The sequence below is a fragment of the Jaculus jaculus genome, chromosome 5 (genome assembly GCF_020740685.1).
Source record: "Jaculus jaculus isolate mJacJac1 chromosome 5, mJacJac1.mat.Y.cur, whole genome shotgun sequence".
In the NCBI taxonomy this organism is placed as follows: Eukaryota; Metazoa; Chordata; class Mammalia; order Rodentia; family Dipodidae; genus Jaculus; species Jaculus jaculus.
In genome coordinates, this window is record NC_059106.1 from 39,083,974 (window position 1) to 39,100,297 (window position 16,324).

At 49.4% G+C, this 16,324-nt stretch overlaps 1 protein-coding gene across 7 annotated transcripts in view; it reads left to right on the forward strand.

Moving 5' to 3' along the window:
• Tp73 (tumor protein p73) overlaps positions 1–2,379 on the forward strand; it is a 92,814-nt gene extending 90,435 nt beyond the window's left edge. For all 7 annotated transcript variants that reach the window (XM_004657707.3, XM_045150861.1, XM_045150858.1 and 4 more), the window contains 2 exons: positions 119–212; positions 1,350–2,379. In XM_004657707.3, the coding sequence (XP_004657764.2) occupies positions 119–212; positions 1,350–1,685 (430 nt within the window). In that variant the 3' untranslated portion in view covers positions 1,686–2,379. The remainder of the gene's footprint in view (positions 1–118; positions 213–1,349) is intronic.
• The last annotated feature ends 13,945 nt before the right edge of the window (positions 2,380–16,324 follow it).

Below are 16,324 nucleotides of genomic sequence, written 5' to 3' on the forward strand. Positions count from 1 at the left end.
GGGATACCGGGAGCCCCTTGGTAAGTGTTTCCCACCCCAGCCAGGTCATTCCCCATGTGAGCCCACAGCACAGGTGCCGGGAGTTAATGCAACTGTGTTTCTCAAATTCTCTCTGCAGTTTCTTAACAGGATTGGGGTGTCCAAACTGCATCGAGTATTTCACCTCCCAAGGGCTACAGAACATCTATCACCTGCAGAACCTAACCATCGAGGTAACCGCCCCCTGCCCCAGCCTAGAGCTCAGTGCGCAGCACAGGGCCTGGCCCAGAGCAGAGCGCAAGGTGTGAGGGGTAGCTGGGGCTGGGAATTCCCGAAACATTTCCCGAGAGCAGGCAGATTTCATTCTGAAGTCAGCTGTCAGAAGCCAAGGCAAGCGCAGGTAACGGGGGGGGGGGGGGGGGGGGGGAGGGGCCTTCCCAGGCCTCAGAGATGACTGGAAGTGTTGTCTCTTCTGCCAGGATTCCCCCTGCTGCTCCAGTCAGGCTGCCTTGGATTTGACATTGTTTTCAAGATCCATGCGTGAGGGAGCCAGGGGGAAACCGTGGCCTAGAGAAGATGAATGAGGCCCAGAGCTCACCCCATGCATATAACAGAATGTTCTGGGTTGAGGGTGAGTTAGAAGGGTCCTGGACATCAGAACTACAGCCCCAGCTTGTCTTTGGATTATGCAAGTACACTAGCGTCCAGCCCAGAGGCTTGCTGTCTGGGATGGCTCTGCCTGTGATACAGCCTTGAGATGGCATAATGATTGGCCTCAGGATCCTGAGGCTTCCAGCCTAGTACCTAGAACCCTCTGCTGAGCACCCAGTCTACATGTGCCCCTTACCCAGGGCCCTAGGCCGGAGAGGAACATTTGCCAGAGGCAGCTGAAGCCAGCGCCTGTCTCTGTGTCCGCTAACCACCTGCCCCTGCCTTGAGGTTACATATTAACCCTCACCTCACCAGTGGGATTCATGTGCTTGGGCCAGGAGTTCAGACATAAGTTGTGACTGGCTCTCAGCTAACGTGTACCAAGGGGCAGCCCTGAGGCCAAGGGACGGAGGGTCCTTCAGAGCTCCATCTTTACTCTCAGTATAGTCCAGGCCTCAGCCCTCAGTGACCTCCCAGAAGTCTCCAATAACCAGGCATGCCACTTCTCAGCTACCCTGCAAATGTGTGTGGCCAGATATCATATGCAGGTGACCCCAATGCCGCCCGTCCCAGGGCCCCTCCCAGCTGCTCTGTCCCCCACACTGTTTCATTCCAAGCAGACCCCACTCGCTGCTCTTAGGACAGCCCTGCCTGGAGGGGGACAGACACAGCCCTGTGGTTCCTCTCCCACTGTCCTGATGTAGCTGTTGCTCTTGCAGGACCTCGGGGCCCTGAAGATCCCTGACCAGTACCGTATGACCATCTGGAGAGGCCTGCAAGATCTGAAGCAGGGCCATGACTGCGGCCAGCAGCTGCTACGCTCCAGCAGCAACGCAGCCACCATCTCCATCGGCGGCTCTGGTGAGCTGCAGCGGCAGCGGGTCATGGAGGCTGTGCATTTCCGTGTGCGCCACACCATCACCATCCCCAACCGCGGAGGCCCCGGTGGGGTGGCCGGACCCGATGAGTGGGCGGACTTTGGCTTTGACCTGCCTGACTGCAAGTCCCGCAAGCAGCCCATCAAAGAGGAGTTCTCCGAGAGCGAGAGCCACTGAGCCGCCCTTCGTCTGTCGAAAACTGCCCTCGAGCGGGACCTCTGGGCATCAACTGAGGACCCTCTGCCAGATGCCAATTCCAAGGGGACATTGCTTCGTCACAGAGGCTACCTTGGACAGCCTGTAGTGCCCCTAGGAACCTTCTGGAGCTGCCCTGTCTACATGTGTGTGAGGGCCAGGTATGAACCGGACGCTGAGGCAGGAGGCTGTCCCTGTGTGGATGGGAACACCAGCATCTGTTCTCCATGCCCCATCTTCCATGAGGACTGTGCCATCTCCTGACTGAGGGGGTCCTCCTCTCACTCACCGTCTGCCACAAAGTATTGCCTGTGGCTTCTGGTCACAGGCTACTGTCCGCCGCACTTGCTGCTCACGTGCAGGTTCATTTTGAACTACTTCTCCCACCTGCCTCGAGGCTGGGGGCTACTCTGCACAACGTGAGGACACCTGCGTCCCAGCACGAGCCGTCCTGCAGTGATCCTGACTCTCCTGCCCGGAACAAAGTTGTTTATTTTGCTGGGGCTGGAGAAGACTGTGGTGACATGAAAGAGCTTCTGGCGTTAGTCGCCAGCGGCACTGAGAGTGTGCCGGCCACAGCCCCCTCTTGGTTACTCCTCTCAGGCAGACAGAGGGAGGCTTGTGACGCTCAGATCACTGGAAGTGGTCAATCTTTTATAAAATGATGCTCTTTCTACACGGTGGGTCAGCTTTCGTTCTTTTTCTTTTTCTTTTTTTTTCATTCTTTATTTTCTACATTCTCCTCGGAGACCATCCTAGCGTACCCCTGCATTTTCCATATGCTGGATCAACAAGCCAGGCCTAGGAAATGGAGTGACACGTCATCACTCTTGGCCAGGATGGCTGAATGGGGAGGAAACCCAGAGAAAGAATTCAGGACAGACCTGAGCCACAGCTGGTGCAGATAGGCTGGGAAGGAACCCCTCTTCTGTTTTCCCTGAGTTCAGAGGCCAGGCTGAGAGCACTATCCCATCCTCACGGGACAATACTGGGGCAGGTTCTGGGGAGCTAAACCTTTATGAGCACCCCAAGGAACTAGTAGGCAAGGAGTTCCTGCAGGCACCCACTGATGGAGCCCTTTCCCCTGCCAGGAACCTTCTGAGCTGCTGTGGCTAGAGCTCCTGCAGCCCAGTCTGGGAGCTGGAGATCTGCAGGAGCCTCCAGTGTGCGATGACACTGGGCAGCTCTTTGCTCCACTGGGGACAGCTGATGACCCTCTGCCAGGGCACTGTGGCATCTTCGCTTTAGGTCTGGCTTTCCTCTCACTAAGCATGGTGTAGACCACCCCTACTAGGACGGGATCCTCACAGGAACCACCTCCTGGAAGGCACAGGGCTGATATGGCCAGTCTCAGTAGGCTCTGGTAACTCAGTTGGTCACTACCCCATATTTTCTGGGACCCTGAGGAGGCGGGACCTTGTTGTTCTTAGAGTAAGAATAGGCAACAGGTTGTCAGAGGCTCCAGAAGAGGCTAGGGCTGACAGGGCAGGCTTTGATGGCTTGGCCTGTGGGTGTCTTTAGTCTCCCTAGAAACAAACCAGCACTCAAGTGGGCAGCCACAATGGTCACAGTAGTGGGGCAAGGTTTCCTGGACACAGGCATGTGTTAGCTCACCTCGCATAGCCTGGGAGTGTGTACATTTTTCTTTTGGTTGTGCAAATGAGGAAACCGAGGCTAGACAGACGGAGCCCTGGAGTCTCCAGTTCCAGGCCAGGGGAAGCTGCAGGCTGGGCGCTTGCTCCCGAGCCCACTCACTGCCATCCCCAGGCTCACCCATGCTGGCTAGAACCGTGCAGCCTTTCGTGCCCTGTTGAAATGTCCTTGAGTCCCAGGGTCAAGGCAGGCATCTTCCCTGTCAGCCTCATTCTAGGAAGGGCTGTCCCAAGCACCCCATTGGGTACTCCTAGGAAGGGTTAGTGAGTAGGTAGCTCTGAGGTAGCTGTCACCAGACATCTGAAGCAGAACCGCATCTAGTGGGGGCCCTAAGGTGTATGTCTCCTCAGACTCTGCCCCAAACCCCAAAGCCATCTATCTGATGAGGCTTCATGGTCCTGACTCCCATGGACGGTGCATGGTGGGGACAGAGGCCACTGGGTGAACCGTTCAGACACCTCACTTCTTTGCATCTGAGCCCCTTGTTCTGTACAATCCAGGAAGCAAGCAAAAGCGCATCTCGCAGACCTAAGGCTTTCCAGCAGCGCTGACAAAGAGACCGGGAAGGGAGGTCAGGAGCGGCCTGGAAGCCGCGCTGCTGAGCAGGGCTGGGGCCCCGGGGGCTGGAAAAGCAGGTCCCTCCAACCCCAGCCTTTGCGGTCGGTCGTGGAAGCATTGTGCATCGAACAGCTCTCATCCCCCGCCAATGCTGCTTGCTGCTGCCTACAGCTCTGGCCGTGTGTCTAGACATTTGCCCACAAGCCTGGGCGGCTGCCAGGTTCCGGCACTCATTTTCTGCCAGCGGCACCACGCCCCGGCACGCAGGAATCTAGCACAGAGTGACACTTGTCACTCAGAACACATCACATTTCAGCCTAGAAAAGCACCTTAATGCTTTAAGGTTTCAAAAAAGAATATACTGTCAATGTTTTAAATGTAATATAATGCTTCTTCAAGCAGTATTAATGGTTCTATTCCAATGATATTATTAACTGGTTTTTTTTTTTTAGTAATGTAATCTTAGAAAAAAAATGTCTTATTTTTTTAGCTGTGTTTTGGTGGGAATTTTTGTTTTTGTAACATAATAAAGCACATGTTCCCATGACTGGCTCTCATGACTACCCCATCCCCTGGGCCTGAGTGGAGCCTCTCGGGGAGGCTGGACATGACGTCAGGGCAGCATGGCAGGCAGGAAGGGTGCGCCCCGTGCACGGCCCCAGCAGCACTGCTGGGTATCTGCCTTGTCAGTCGGGCTGACGGGCCGGGGGAGGGCCTCTCCCCAAGGACATCAAAGACATCCTAAGTTGTCTTCAGCCCATACGTGCACCGTCTTTGCAGGCTCTAAGGGGAGGAAGCACACAGAGCCTTGTACCTCCACACATGAAATTTGAAATCAGGCCTTCGTTTTGGTTCTCCTGGTTCTCAGATTCCTCACTGCTCAGAATCATGAATAAAAGACTGAGGACCTGTGGTACCATAAGGGTCTAGGGGCTGCGGGGGTCATATGTTAAGGGCTCTTGCTAAAGATGGTCAGCCCAGATTCAGTTCCGCAGCACCCACATAAAGCAAAGTGGCTTTCGCACCTGCAAACGCAACATGCCTAAGAAAAATGGGTGGCAGAGCCAAGAGAATCCAAAGCTTTCCAGGCAGCAAGCAGTTCAGTAGTTCGTTTGTAGTAGCAAGAGACCCTGTTTCAAAGAGGGTGGATCAAAGACATCTCGAAGTTGTCCCCTGACCTCTGACCTCTGCCTGTGTGCCACGGTGTGCGTGCACATACACACACAAAGTAAAATTTAAAAATCAAGGCTCAGGGCTGGAGAGATGGCTGGGTTAAATGAATTTGCTTGCAAAGCCTGCTGGTCTGAATCAACTCCCCAGCCCCCACATAAAAGCCAGAGGCAGAAAGTGAGGCTTGTATCTAGAGTTCATTTGCTGTGACAAGAGGCCCTGACATGTCCATTCACCCCGACCCTTAAAACAAATAATAGATAACGAAGTTTAAAAAGTACTGGGTGTGATGGCTCATGCCTTTAATCCTAGCATTGAGGTGGTGGAAGTAGGAGGATCACTGTGAATTCAAGGCCATCCTGGGACTACAGAATGAGTTCCAGGTCCGCCCAGGCCAGAGTGAAAGCCTACCTTGAAAAAAAAGTAAAAGTAAGGCTCTTGCCAGGCATGGTAGCGCACACCTTTAATCCCAGCACTTGGGAGGCCGAGGCAGGAGGACTGCCGTGAGTTTGAGGCCACCCTGAGATTACATAGTGAATTCCATGTTAGCCTGGGCTAGAGTGAGACCCTACCTCAGGAAACAAAAAACAAACAAACAAAAAGTAAGGCTCTGGGCTGGAGCAATGGCCTAGTGGTTGAGCGCTTGCCTGTGAAGCCTAAGAACTCTGGTTCAAGGCTTGATTCCCCAGGACCCATGTTAGCCAGATGCACAAGGGGGCGCATGCATCTGGAGTTCGTTTACAGTGGCTGGGGGCCCTGGCACACCCATTATCTCTCTCTCTCTCAAATAATTTTTTTTAAAAAAGTAAGGCTCTAAAAATCTGTTCAGCCTTGAGAACAGAGGGTCAGGGGAGGGCCCCATCCAGAGATGCATCCAGATGAGCTTTGGGAGTCAGGTACCTAGGGAACCATCTTTTAAAAAATTTTTTTGGTTTATTTTTATTTATTTATTTGAGAGTGACAGAGAGAGAAAGAATGGGTGAACCAGGGCTTCCAACCACTGCAGATGATTTCCAGATGCATGCGCCCCCTTGTGCATCTGGCTAACGTGGGTCCTGGGGAATCGAGCCTCGAACTGGGGTCCTTAGGCTTCACAGGCAAGCGCTTAACTGGTAAGCCATCTCTCCAGCCCGAGGGAACCATCTTAAAACAAGAGTCATACATACATATGGATAGAAATGGCAGGTGGCACATTTTTATTTTATTTTTTTAAATTTTTAATTTATTTATTTGAGAGCGACAGACATAGAGAGAAAGACAGATAGAGGGAGAGAGAGAGAATGGGCGCGCCAGGGCTTCCAGCCTCTGCAAACGAACTCCAGACGCGTGCGCCCCCTTGTGCATTTGGCTAACGTGGGACCTGGAGAACCGAGCCTCGAACCGGGGTCCTTAGGCTTCACAGGCAAGCGCTTAACCGCTAAGCCATCTCTCCAGCCCAGGTGGCACATTTTAATCTGTGCTGTGATGACTCAGGACATAGAAGTGCTTGGGAATGGACTCCACTGGATCTCATAGGAAGTGGAAACAAGGGTCTTCAAGAGGCTCACAGGAGTGTGCTGCTTGACTTGTGGACAGAGAACAGCATCAGCTCTGCACAGATGAACCCATGGCGACAGGCTTTGTAATGACCACAGTGCAAATAGAACTTGGGAAGATCTGGTCCAAACACCGTCAAGTGGTATTTTTAAAATTTGTTTTTGGGGCAGGAGAGATGGCTTAGTGGTTAAGGTGTTTGCCTGCAAAGCCAAAGGACCCAGGTTTGATTCCCTGGGACCCATGTAAGCCAGATGCATAAGGTGGAGCATGCGTCTGGAGTTCATTGATAGTCACTGAAGGCCCTGGTGTGCCTATTCTCTCTCTCTCTCTCTCTGCCTCTTTCTCTATCTCAAGTAAATAAAATGAATAAATTTTTTTAAATTGATTGTTTTTTGCAGGCTGAAGAATGACTGACTCAGTGGTTGAGGCACTTGTCTGCAAAGCCTAACAAACTGGGTTCAGTTCCCCAGTAACCATGTAAAGCCACATGCAGAAAGTGATGTGTATATCTGGAGTTTGCAGTAGTGACGTCCTGGCAGGGGAAAGCATGGCATAAGCAGAGGCAGCACATCACCCTCTTCCACAACAGATGGAGAACAGCGGCAAGAGTGAGCCAAACTGACATTGGAAAGCTATGGGCTAATAAACCTCATGGTCCACTCCCAGCAACACACCTCCTCCAGCAAACCTCGTCTCCCAAGTTGCCATCAGCTGGGGACCAAGCATTCAAATTACACGAGTTTATAGGTGACATCTGATTCAGACCACCACAGTGAGATCAGAGTGTGCTAATGGTGGGGTGCAGGTAAGTACTTGTTTGAGGAAGCCTAGGGGCAATCTTGGGGGTCTAATGCAATGGCCTTTCCTGAGGCCCCCTCAAAGCCTCATAGGAGAACTTATCAGGCCAAACTGAGAAATCTAGATGCTTCAAAATCCTGCCATGTCCAAGAAGGTCCTCAGTTATCTTGTGGACCCCCATACATTAAAATGAGATCTCTGCAGTGACTGGAAAGGTCCCTTGTGCCTGGGGTTAGTATAAGTCCCAGGAACTGAATGTCTTACAGGAAAATTGGGGCCCTTGAAAAAGTTGAGGCCAGTCTTTGAAGAGTTAGCACAGTGTTTTTTAAACTATTTTAAAATTAATTTATTAATTTATTAGAGAGAGAGAGAGAGAGAGAACAGACATGCCAGGGCCTCTTCCCACTGCAAATGAACACCAGATACATGCGCCACTGTGTGCATCTGGCTTTACATGGGTTCTGGGGAATTGAGGTCCTCAGGCTTTGCAGGCAAGTGCCTTAACCACTGAGCCATCTCTCCAGCCCTAGGACAGTGTTTGGATGTGAAGTGAGTTTGTCTTGGCTGCAGATTAATAAATTATATACATACCAAAGGAGGCTACTCCCAGGGGGAACTTAAGGGAGAACAGGCCTTTGGTTACAGCCTCTCTAAAATGGAGATATGGGGAACATTCCCATGCTTCAGGCTTTAAAAGATATCTGAGCCCTCGAGAGAAATTGTCAGAGTCCTCACAAGCACTTGTGGCAGGAGCGACTGTTAAGGAGTAGAGGTACCCCAGACTTTGAGGGGGAACTTGCTGGGTCTGTACTATATGGAGGGCCATCAAGCTCTGGGGTATTACAGGACAGAGGACTAGGTATCAAGAGTGCAGTAAGAGGCTGGGCGTGGTGACACACGCCTTTAATCCCAGCAGAGGTAGGAGGATCGCTGTGAGTTTGAGGCCACCCTGAGACTACAGAGTGAATTCCGAGTCAGCCTGGGCTACAGTGAGACCCTACCTCAATAAATAAATAAAATAAATAAATAAGAATGCAATAAGGGCATCTTGAGCATAAAAAAAAAACTCTTAAGGGCTGGAGAGATGGGTTAGTGCTTAAGTACTTTCCTGTGAAGCCTAAGGACCCCGGTTCAAGGCTCGATTCCCCAGGACCCACGTTAGCCAGATGCACAAGGGGCGCATGCGTCTGGAGTTTGTTTGAAGTGGCTGGAGGCCCTGGCGTGCCCATTCTCTCTCTCTCTCTCTCTCTCTCTGTGTGTGTGTGTGTGTGTGTGTGTGTGTCTTTCTCTCTGTTGCTCTCAAATAAATAAGTAAAAATAAAATGAAAAAAAAAAAACTTAAATTGGTCTAAAGTTTACCCATGATGCCCTCAACTAGGAAGGGAGTGGGGCAGCTATGCTGGACCAGAAAGGGATGAGTGGAAAGATATTTATCACACATGTGAAGAGTGGTGTAAAATGGCTGGCTGGGGCTTTTCACCAGTACCAATGAGAGGGATCAGAAACTAGAAGGTCTAACCAGAGAAGGTCGACAGTGTGGATGGTTGCTCCTGTGCTATGAGGTACATAATTTTGATCCCTGAAACATCTAAGCCTCACCAAGACTCATCCACAGAGATGGAGAGTATGGGAGCCTGGATAGCCCCAGGGCCCCATCAATCCTCAAGGAGAGGGGGGACTCTTTCCTCACTGGAATCCTTGTAGTCCAGGAACAAAGTCAGGGGCATTTGCCCGTTTTCAGGTTTGACCTGAGTATGATTGAGGTCCTTGGATGGAGTGTGGATTTCCTCAGTAGGAACAGAAGGTCATCCTCACTTCCAATTGGCATCCACTTTGCAGTCTGCACATGGTTCAGGGGAGACAAACAGCCGGGTTGCTTTGAAATATCCAGTCTGACCATGACAGAAGTTTTTCATTCACAGGCTGGGTTAGTGCCTTTAGATTGAGCCAGGTGGCCACTAGGAGGCGCTGTAAGGTTGCCTGAGAGGCGAGGAAAGAGGCTGTGGCCCTATTTCTCCTCCACCAGTTTAGTCCTTAGTAAAGACCTCGAAGCCCTGTATCTAATAAGTAGTGAAAGAAGCCCAGGCTCCCTGTTCTAGGGTTTGAGCTTTTGTCTAATATCTGGAGAGACTTGGCTTACCTCGTGTGCAGCCAGGATAGGTCCAGATTAGTATACCGGTACCTGGTTTCATCTAGCCTACATGCAAGTGGGGCAGGGTTCTCTGAAAAGCCCTGTGGTGCCAGGCGTGGTGGTGCCCACCGTTAGCCCCAGTTCTCATCGGCCTGAGGTAGGAGGATCACTATGAGTTTTGAGGCCAGCCCGGGGCTACAGAGTGAGTTCTAGGTCAGCCTGGCCTACAGTGAGACCCTACCTTGCAAACAGATAAAGATCCCTGTGTTAGCTTTTCATTCTTTCTAGTAGGCAGGTAATCATATAGTCCCAGTGCATTCTTCCTCCATTGTCCCCTACATCAGTGACCCGAAATGAACAGTGGAACTGTGTCTGTGTCAAACACATCAATGGAGCTGTCTGTAACTGGGTAATTGGTGAACCTCACCAACCCAAGCATGCACTAAAAACCAGATGTGGGACGTCTCCTCACGCATGCAGCAAGTGGTGAGGTTCACAGAGACGTAGCTCTAGCTTAGGTCAAAGGCCACAGAGAGCCCTTGGAATTCCTTAATGAACATGGAGAAGGGCTGGAGAGACATCTCGGAGTTAGGAGCACTTTCTAAGCAAGCATGAAGTCCTGAGAAACTGCTTGAGTTTGATCCCCAGAACCCACGTAGAAAGCTGTGCATGGCCATGCATATCTGTAATCCTAGTCCCACAGGGAAGCAGAGACCCAAGAAATGCTGCTGAAGCTCATGAAAGTAAACAAACAAACAAACCAACAATCAACAAAACAGCAAGCTCTAAGATCATTAAAATACTTTGGCTCAACTAAGAACAGATGGCTGGGCATGGTGGCCAGCACTCAGAGGCTGAGATAGGAGGATCCCTGTGAGTTCCAGGCCAGCCCGAGACTACATAGTAAATTCTAAGGCAGCCTGGGCTGAAGTGAGACCCTACCTGGAAGAAAACAAACAAACACAAAAGTTCAGTCATAGCAAGTTTGAGATCAGCCTGAGATACATAAGACCCAGACTAAAAAAATTTAAAAAATAAAAAAAAAACAGATGGAAGAGTGATGTAGCAAGACACCTGACATTCTGCTCTGGCCACTACAGGTGAGCTCACCTCGCTACAGGCACACATGAGCACATACATGTGATACACCACATCACACACACACAAACACACAATAGCAAAATAAATAAATAAATAAATAAAACAAAACAAAAACTGATGGCGGGATCCTGGCCAAAGGGCCCTCATTTGGAGTGTACTGGGACACGTCAGACCTGGAGAAAAACCATGTGCCTGGATAGAGCCAAAGTCCCCATTAGCCACCTCCTCCAGGAAGTAGACAAATGTTCTCTGAGGGAGATGGAGTGGCTTGGATATAAGATATCTCGAAGTCTTTTCTTGAATTATGAAAAGATCTAATTGTAGGATAGAGTTATAGCTCAATGTGCCATGGGAAAGTCAGTGGATTTTTTTTTGTTTGTTTGTTTCATTTTTAAAAATTTTTTATTTATTTATTTGAGAGCGACAGACACAGAGAGAAAGACAGATAGAGGGAGAGAGAGAGAATGGGCGCGCCAGGGCTTCCAGCCTCTGCAAACGAACTCCAGACGCATGCGCCCCCTTGTGCATCTGGCTAACGTGGGTCCTGGGGAACTGAGCCTCGAACCGGGGTCCTTAGGCTTCACAGGCAAGCGCTTAACCGCTAAGCCATCTCTCCAGCCCTGTTTGTTTCACTTTTTAAAATTTATTTATTTGAGAGAGACACAGTGAGCAAGAGAGAGAATGGGCACGCCGGGGCCTCCAGCCACCGCAAATGAACTCCAGATGTGTGCACCCCTTATGCATCTGGCTAATGTGGGTCCTGGGAGATTGACCCTCGAACCGGGGTCCTTAGGTTTCACAGGCAAGCGCTTAACTGCTAAGCCACCTCTCCACCCCAGTCAGTGTTTATGATATGAAAGAAGGTATAAAGGCCAGATTTTGATACAAAAGAATATTGTTTTCCTTTTTGAGAGTCTGTGGAGTTTGTTCACAGCAGCAAGAGGCCCTGGCATACCCATTTTCTCTGTCTCTCTCTCAAATAAGCAAAAATAGTTTTTAAGCCAGGTATGAGGGTACATGCCTTTAATCCCAGCATTCGGAAGGCAGAGGTAGGAGGATCGCTGTGAGTTTGAGGCCAGCTTGAGACTACATAGTGAATTCCAGGTCAGCCTCAGCTAGAGTGAAACCCTTCCTTGGGGAAAAAGTAAATAAATAAATAAACAAAAAAGCGGATTTTCCCAAGACCAGAACATATATAGAAAAGATTTTTTTAAATAATAAATAAAATATGCTACAAGGAGATACAGAGACAGCAAGTGAATTCTGAGAAAAGAGAGAGAAAGAGAGCCCTGAGAGGGAAGGAGGGTTGCTTTCTAACAGCCAAGGTAAGTTACTTTGGTCTTACCTCATGCGCCCTGTGTGTTGGGTCCACATCTGAATAGATAAGTGGGAATCTCACTGATTTGTTAAGTAGTAAATCTTAGTGTCTTTCTTGAGATTGGTCACTTGGGGGTCATTAGACGCCAGGCTCTAGGTATTTGTGTATGACGTCACAAGTCACTGGGGTCAGGCTCCAAACAGTCGAGGCCTATTGTTAAAGTGTGGGAAATTCTACATTCCTTTGGCCTTGGCGGTCTGTACACTGCAGAGAACGGTCAGCTTCTGGAATCCTCTGGAACAACACCCACACAGAATGTGTGAGTTACCTTTTTCATCCACTTGACAAGATGGCTGACAGAAACAACTTATGGAAGGAAGGGTTTAATTCTGCTTAGTTTTGAGGGGAAGTTTTATGTTGGGGAAGGAATAGCAACCAGAGCTGGGGCAGAGCTGGTCACATGGTCACATAGATAGAGCCAGGAAGGAGAGGGCCAGTGGAGCTGGGCTAGAAAATCTCCAGGCCCACCTCCAGTGACCACATCCTCCAGTGAAGCTCCGCCTCCTAAAGGTTCTCCAACCTTCCCAAACAGCGACCCCTGCTGGGGATGAAGTGTTCTAACACACGAGCCTATGGGGACATTTTATCTGTAAGAGAGAGGGGGAAAGAAAGGGGGGAGAGAAAGAGAGAATAGGTCTGCCAGGGCCTTTAGCCACCGCGAACAAACTCCAGATGCATGTGTCACCTTGCACATCTGGTTTATGTGGGTACCGGGGAATCAAACCTGGGTCTTTAGGCTTCACAGGCAAGTGCCTTAACCACTAAGCCATCTCTCCAGCCTCCCATGGGAGACATTTTACATTTAAACCACTACACAAAACCCTCCAAAACCAGCTCCTGAAGGCATTGAGGCCAAAGAACGAATTTCCACAAAAACATGGGAAATGTGGTTCTTTCCAGGAAAAATTAAATTTTTTTTTAAAAGTTATGTACTTGCCAGCAGAGAGAGAGAAACACACGCACAAGCCAGGGCCCCTTGCTGCCGCAACTCAACTTCAGATGCAAATGTCACTTTGTGCACCTGGCTTTACTTGAGTATTGAGGAATTGAACCCAGGCTGGCAGGCTTTGCAAGCAGTACCTTTAACTGATGAGCCCTCTCCCCTGCACAAAATTTAAATTTCGTTTTAACTTCACACAAATAGTTATGAAGTGCCTGCTCTATACCAGGAATAATCTAGAAATACCACTACATGGTCTGACCATGGCTTCTACCCAATCAGCAAGATGTTCAACTCCTTTGTCCACAAAAGTTGGCCTTTGGGGTGGGCATTACCTCCGTGCTCTGATTCAGCTGCCTCTGTCCAGTTGACACCAGCCCCAGGAAGCCATTTTGTGTTCATCACAAGAGGCTCTGCAGCTTGTAAGGAGGCCAAAACCAGGTAGGCAAGGATGAGATGATAAAAAGTTAATTTGGGGACTGGAAAGGTGACTCCGTGGTTAAAGGTGCTTGCTTGCAAAGCCTAATGGCCTACATTTGATTCCCCAGTACCCACACAAAGTCAAATGGACAAAGTGGTGCATGTGTCTGAAGTTCATTTGCAGTGGCAGGAGACCCTTTCACCCCCTCTCTCTTTCTCTCTGCTTTTAAGTAAATAAAAATGTTTCTTAAAAAGCTAAATTGTCAGTTAAAAAGCATTTTTGCAATGCTTAGGATCAAGCCCAGAGCCTTGTACATGCAAGACAGATGTTCTACCTCTGAGCTACGCACTCAGCCCTTCAAACTGTAGACTTCTGGCGTCTCCATCAAGCACAGAAGCCTTCTTTAAATGCACAGGGCATGCGCTGTACAGAGAGAGCAAGCAGGAGAGCAGAGTGAGTCAGCGCTGGTGAATCAGGGGTCTGCGGGAGGCGCGGGGCTGCAGGGCTTGTTCCTGTCCCAGGGAGTCAGTGTGAGAGGAAGACAGCACGTCTCACGCCACAGGTGCACATTTCCTGTAAGTACATTCCATTCGCTCTGAAAGTTGCCTGGAGATAAATGTAGACAAGGGTCACCTCCCCAAACTTGCAACAGGAAAGCGTGGCCGCTCCCTGTGTTATGGGGGAGGGGACCTCGTACGAGTGGCACTTGGGGTCTTAATTTTGAGTCTCCCTGAGGTAGCAGTAGCCTTCCGATGAGTGTCAGCAGATAAAACTGGTGCTCTCTTGGGACCAGAGCACCCCAGGAGCTCTCTGGGTGGCCACTTTGCTAACGCCCTGAGCTCTTCGTCTGGGCAATGGGCAGAAATCAGTCAGGTAATGTCCTGTGGGCAGTCACAAGCCTTTGGGAGGGTGAAAGTCAAGAGGTGGCTCCTAGATGCCCAGAGAAAGGCAGCCTGGGCACCTTCCCCTGGAGACCAGGTAAACTGCTCATAGGAGCAGGACCTCAGGGGTCTCTCGAGGCAGAGAAATGTCAGCATGACATGTCAGCACTGCCAGCCTCACCTGGCAGCTCTCAGTCAGCTGTCCTGGCTGGTTCCACAAAGCCCATGACACAAGCAGCCTTCCCTCTGGCCAAGAAACTGAGCCTCTTACAAATAATGCAAATAAATGCTTAGGGCTATTTTTTCCTGTATGTGCATGAGTGGTATCCAGGGACTGTAGAGATGGCTAACCAGTTAAGGAGCTTGCCTGCAAAGCCTGATGACTAGAGTTCAATTCGCCAGTACCCTCATAAGCCAGATGTACTACAAGGAGGTGCATGCATCTGAAGTTCATTTGCAGTGGCTAGAGGTTCTGGTGTGCCCATTCTCTCTCTCTCTCTCTCTTTGCCTCTTTCTCTCTCAAAAAAAAATAAATTTTTTAAATTAAAATATGTCAAAAGTTCAAATATAAACCAATTTGTCATTCTTTTATATTGGGATGCAAAAAGTTTAAAAGATTTGTGGTGGTAAGTTTTTTTTTAAGTCATCTTGGAAGGGATGGAATCATGAATTTCTTGCAGCCAACAAAGAAAGAAGCCCCTCCTCCATTAAAAAGAACATTTAGGGCAGGAGAGATGGCTTAGTGGTTAAGGCGCTGGCCTGCACAGCCAAAGGACCCAGGTTCAACTTCCCAGGATCCACATAAGCCAGATGCACAAGGGGGCACATGATGTGGAGTTCATTTGCAGTGGCTGGAGGCCCTGGTGCATCCATTCTCTCTCTCTCTCTACCTACCTATTTTTGTATCTTTCTCTCTCAAATAAATAAAATAAAATAAAAAATATTTTAAAAAAGAACATGTAACAAGAAGCAAGGAAAGAAGCCTCCCCCTTTAAAAAGGTCGATTACTCAGGGGTTTTGTCTTTCCCTTATTACAAAGTGTCCTAAGACAGTCTTTCTCCTTTCCTTCCTTCCTTCCTTCCTTCCTTCCTTCCTTCCTTCCTTTCTTTCTTTCCTTCCTTCCTTCTTCCCTCCTTCTTTTCTTCCTTTCTTCCTTCCTTCTTTTCTTAAACAAGATCTCACGATGTGGCTATGTATATGACCCAGGCTAGCATCAAATTTAAGGTAATCCTCCTGCCTCAGTCATCTAAGTGCTGTGATTACAGGTGTGAGCCCCCATGCCCATCTGGAAAGAGGTGATTTTGAGGAAGGCATGATGATCTGAAATGTGCAAGTGCCTCATGAAACAGCATATAAAGCAAAATGTATAGGGAAGTGGAAAGTGAAGTCAACAATTAACAACCATAGCTGGAAGGTTTTCTCATCCTTCTATCAGTGACAGGCAAAGGAAGGACAGGGAGGACGCTCGGTCTTGCATGCCATAGACAGGTTCTGCACATACACGTTGTTAACAGCTTATTTGTTCTGAGTTAATCCCCCAGCCCAGTGGTGTCTGGAGGAGCTCAGAGTTAACACCATCAGATACTGTCCAGACCCAATGATCTGAGAACTGCTGGGTCCAGATGTCCAGAGTGATAACGAGGGAAACACAGCCACCACAAATTCTAGGAATGTGGCATTCACCTGACCAGAGGGACACAGTAGTACTCTGAGAATTAACTATTATTTTACTGTCTATAAAACAGCCAGTTTAGTCAGACATGATGGAGCATGGCTTTAATCTCAGCACTTGGGAGGCTGAGGTAAAGAAGATTGCCATGAGTTCAAGGCCAGCCTGGGTTATAGAGTATGTTCCAGGTCAGCCTGGGCTGGGGTGAGACCCTGCTTCAAAACAAACAAACATGGCTGGAGAGATGGTTTAGTGGTTAAGGTGCTTGCCTGCTAAGCCTAAGGACCCAGGTTCAATTCCCCAGTACCCACATAAGCCAGATGCACAAGGTGGCGCATGCGTCTAGAGTTCTTTTGCATTAGCTAGAGACCCTGGTGTGCCCATT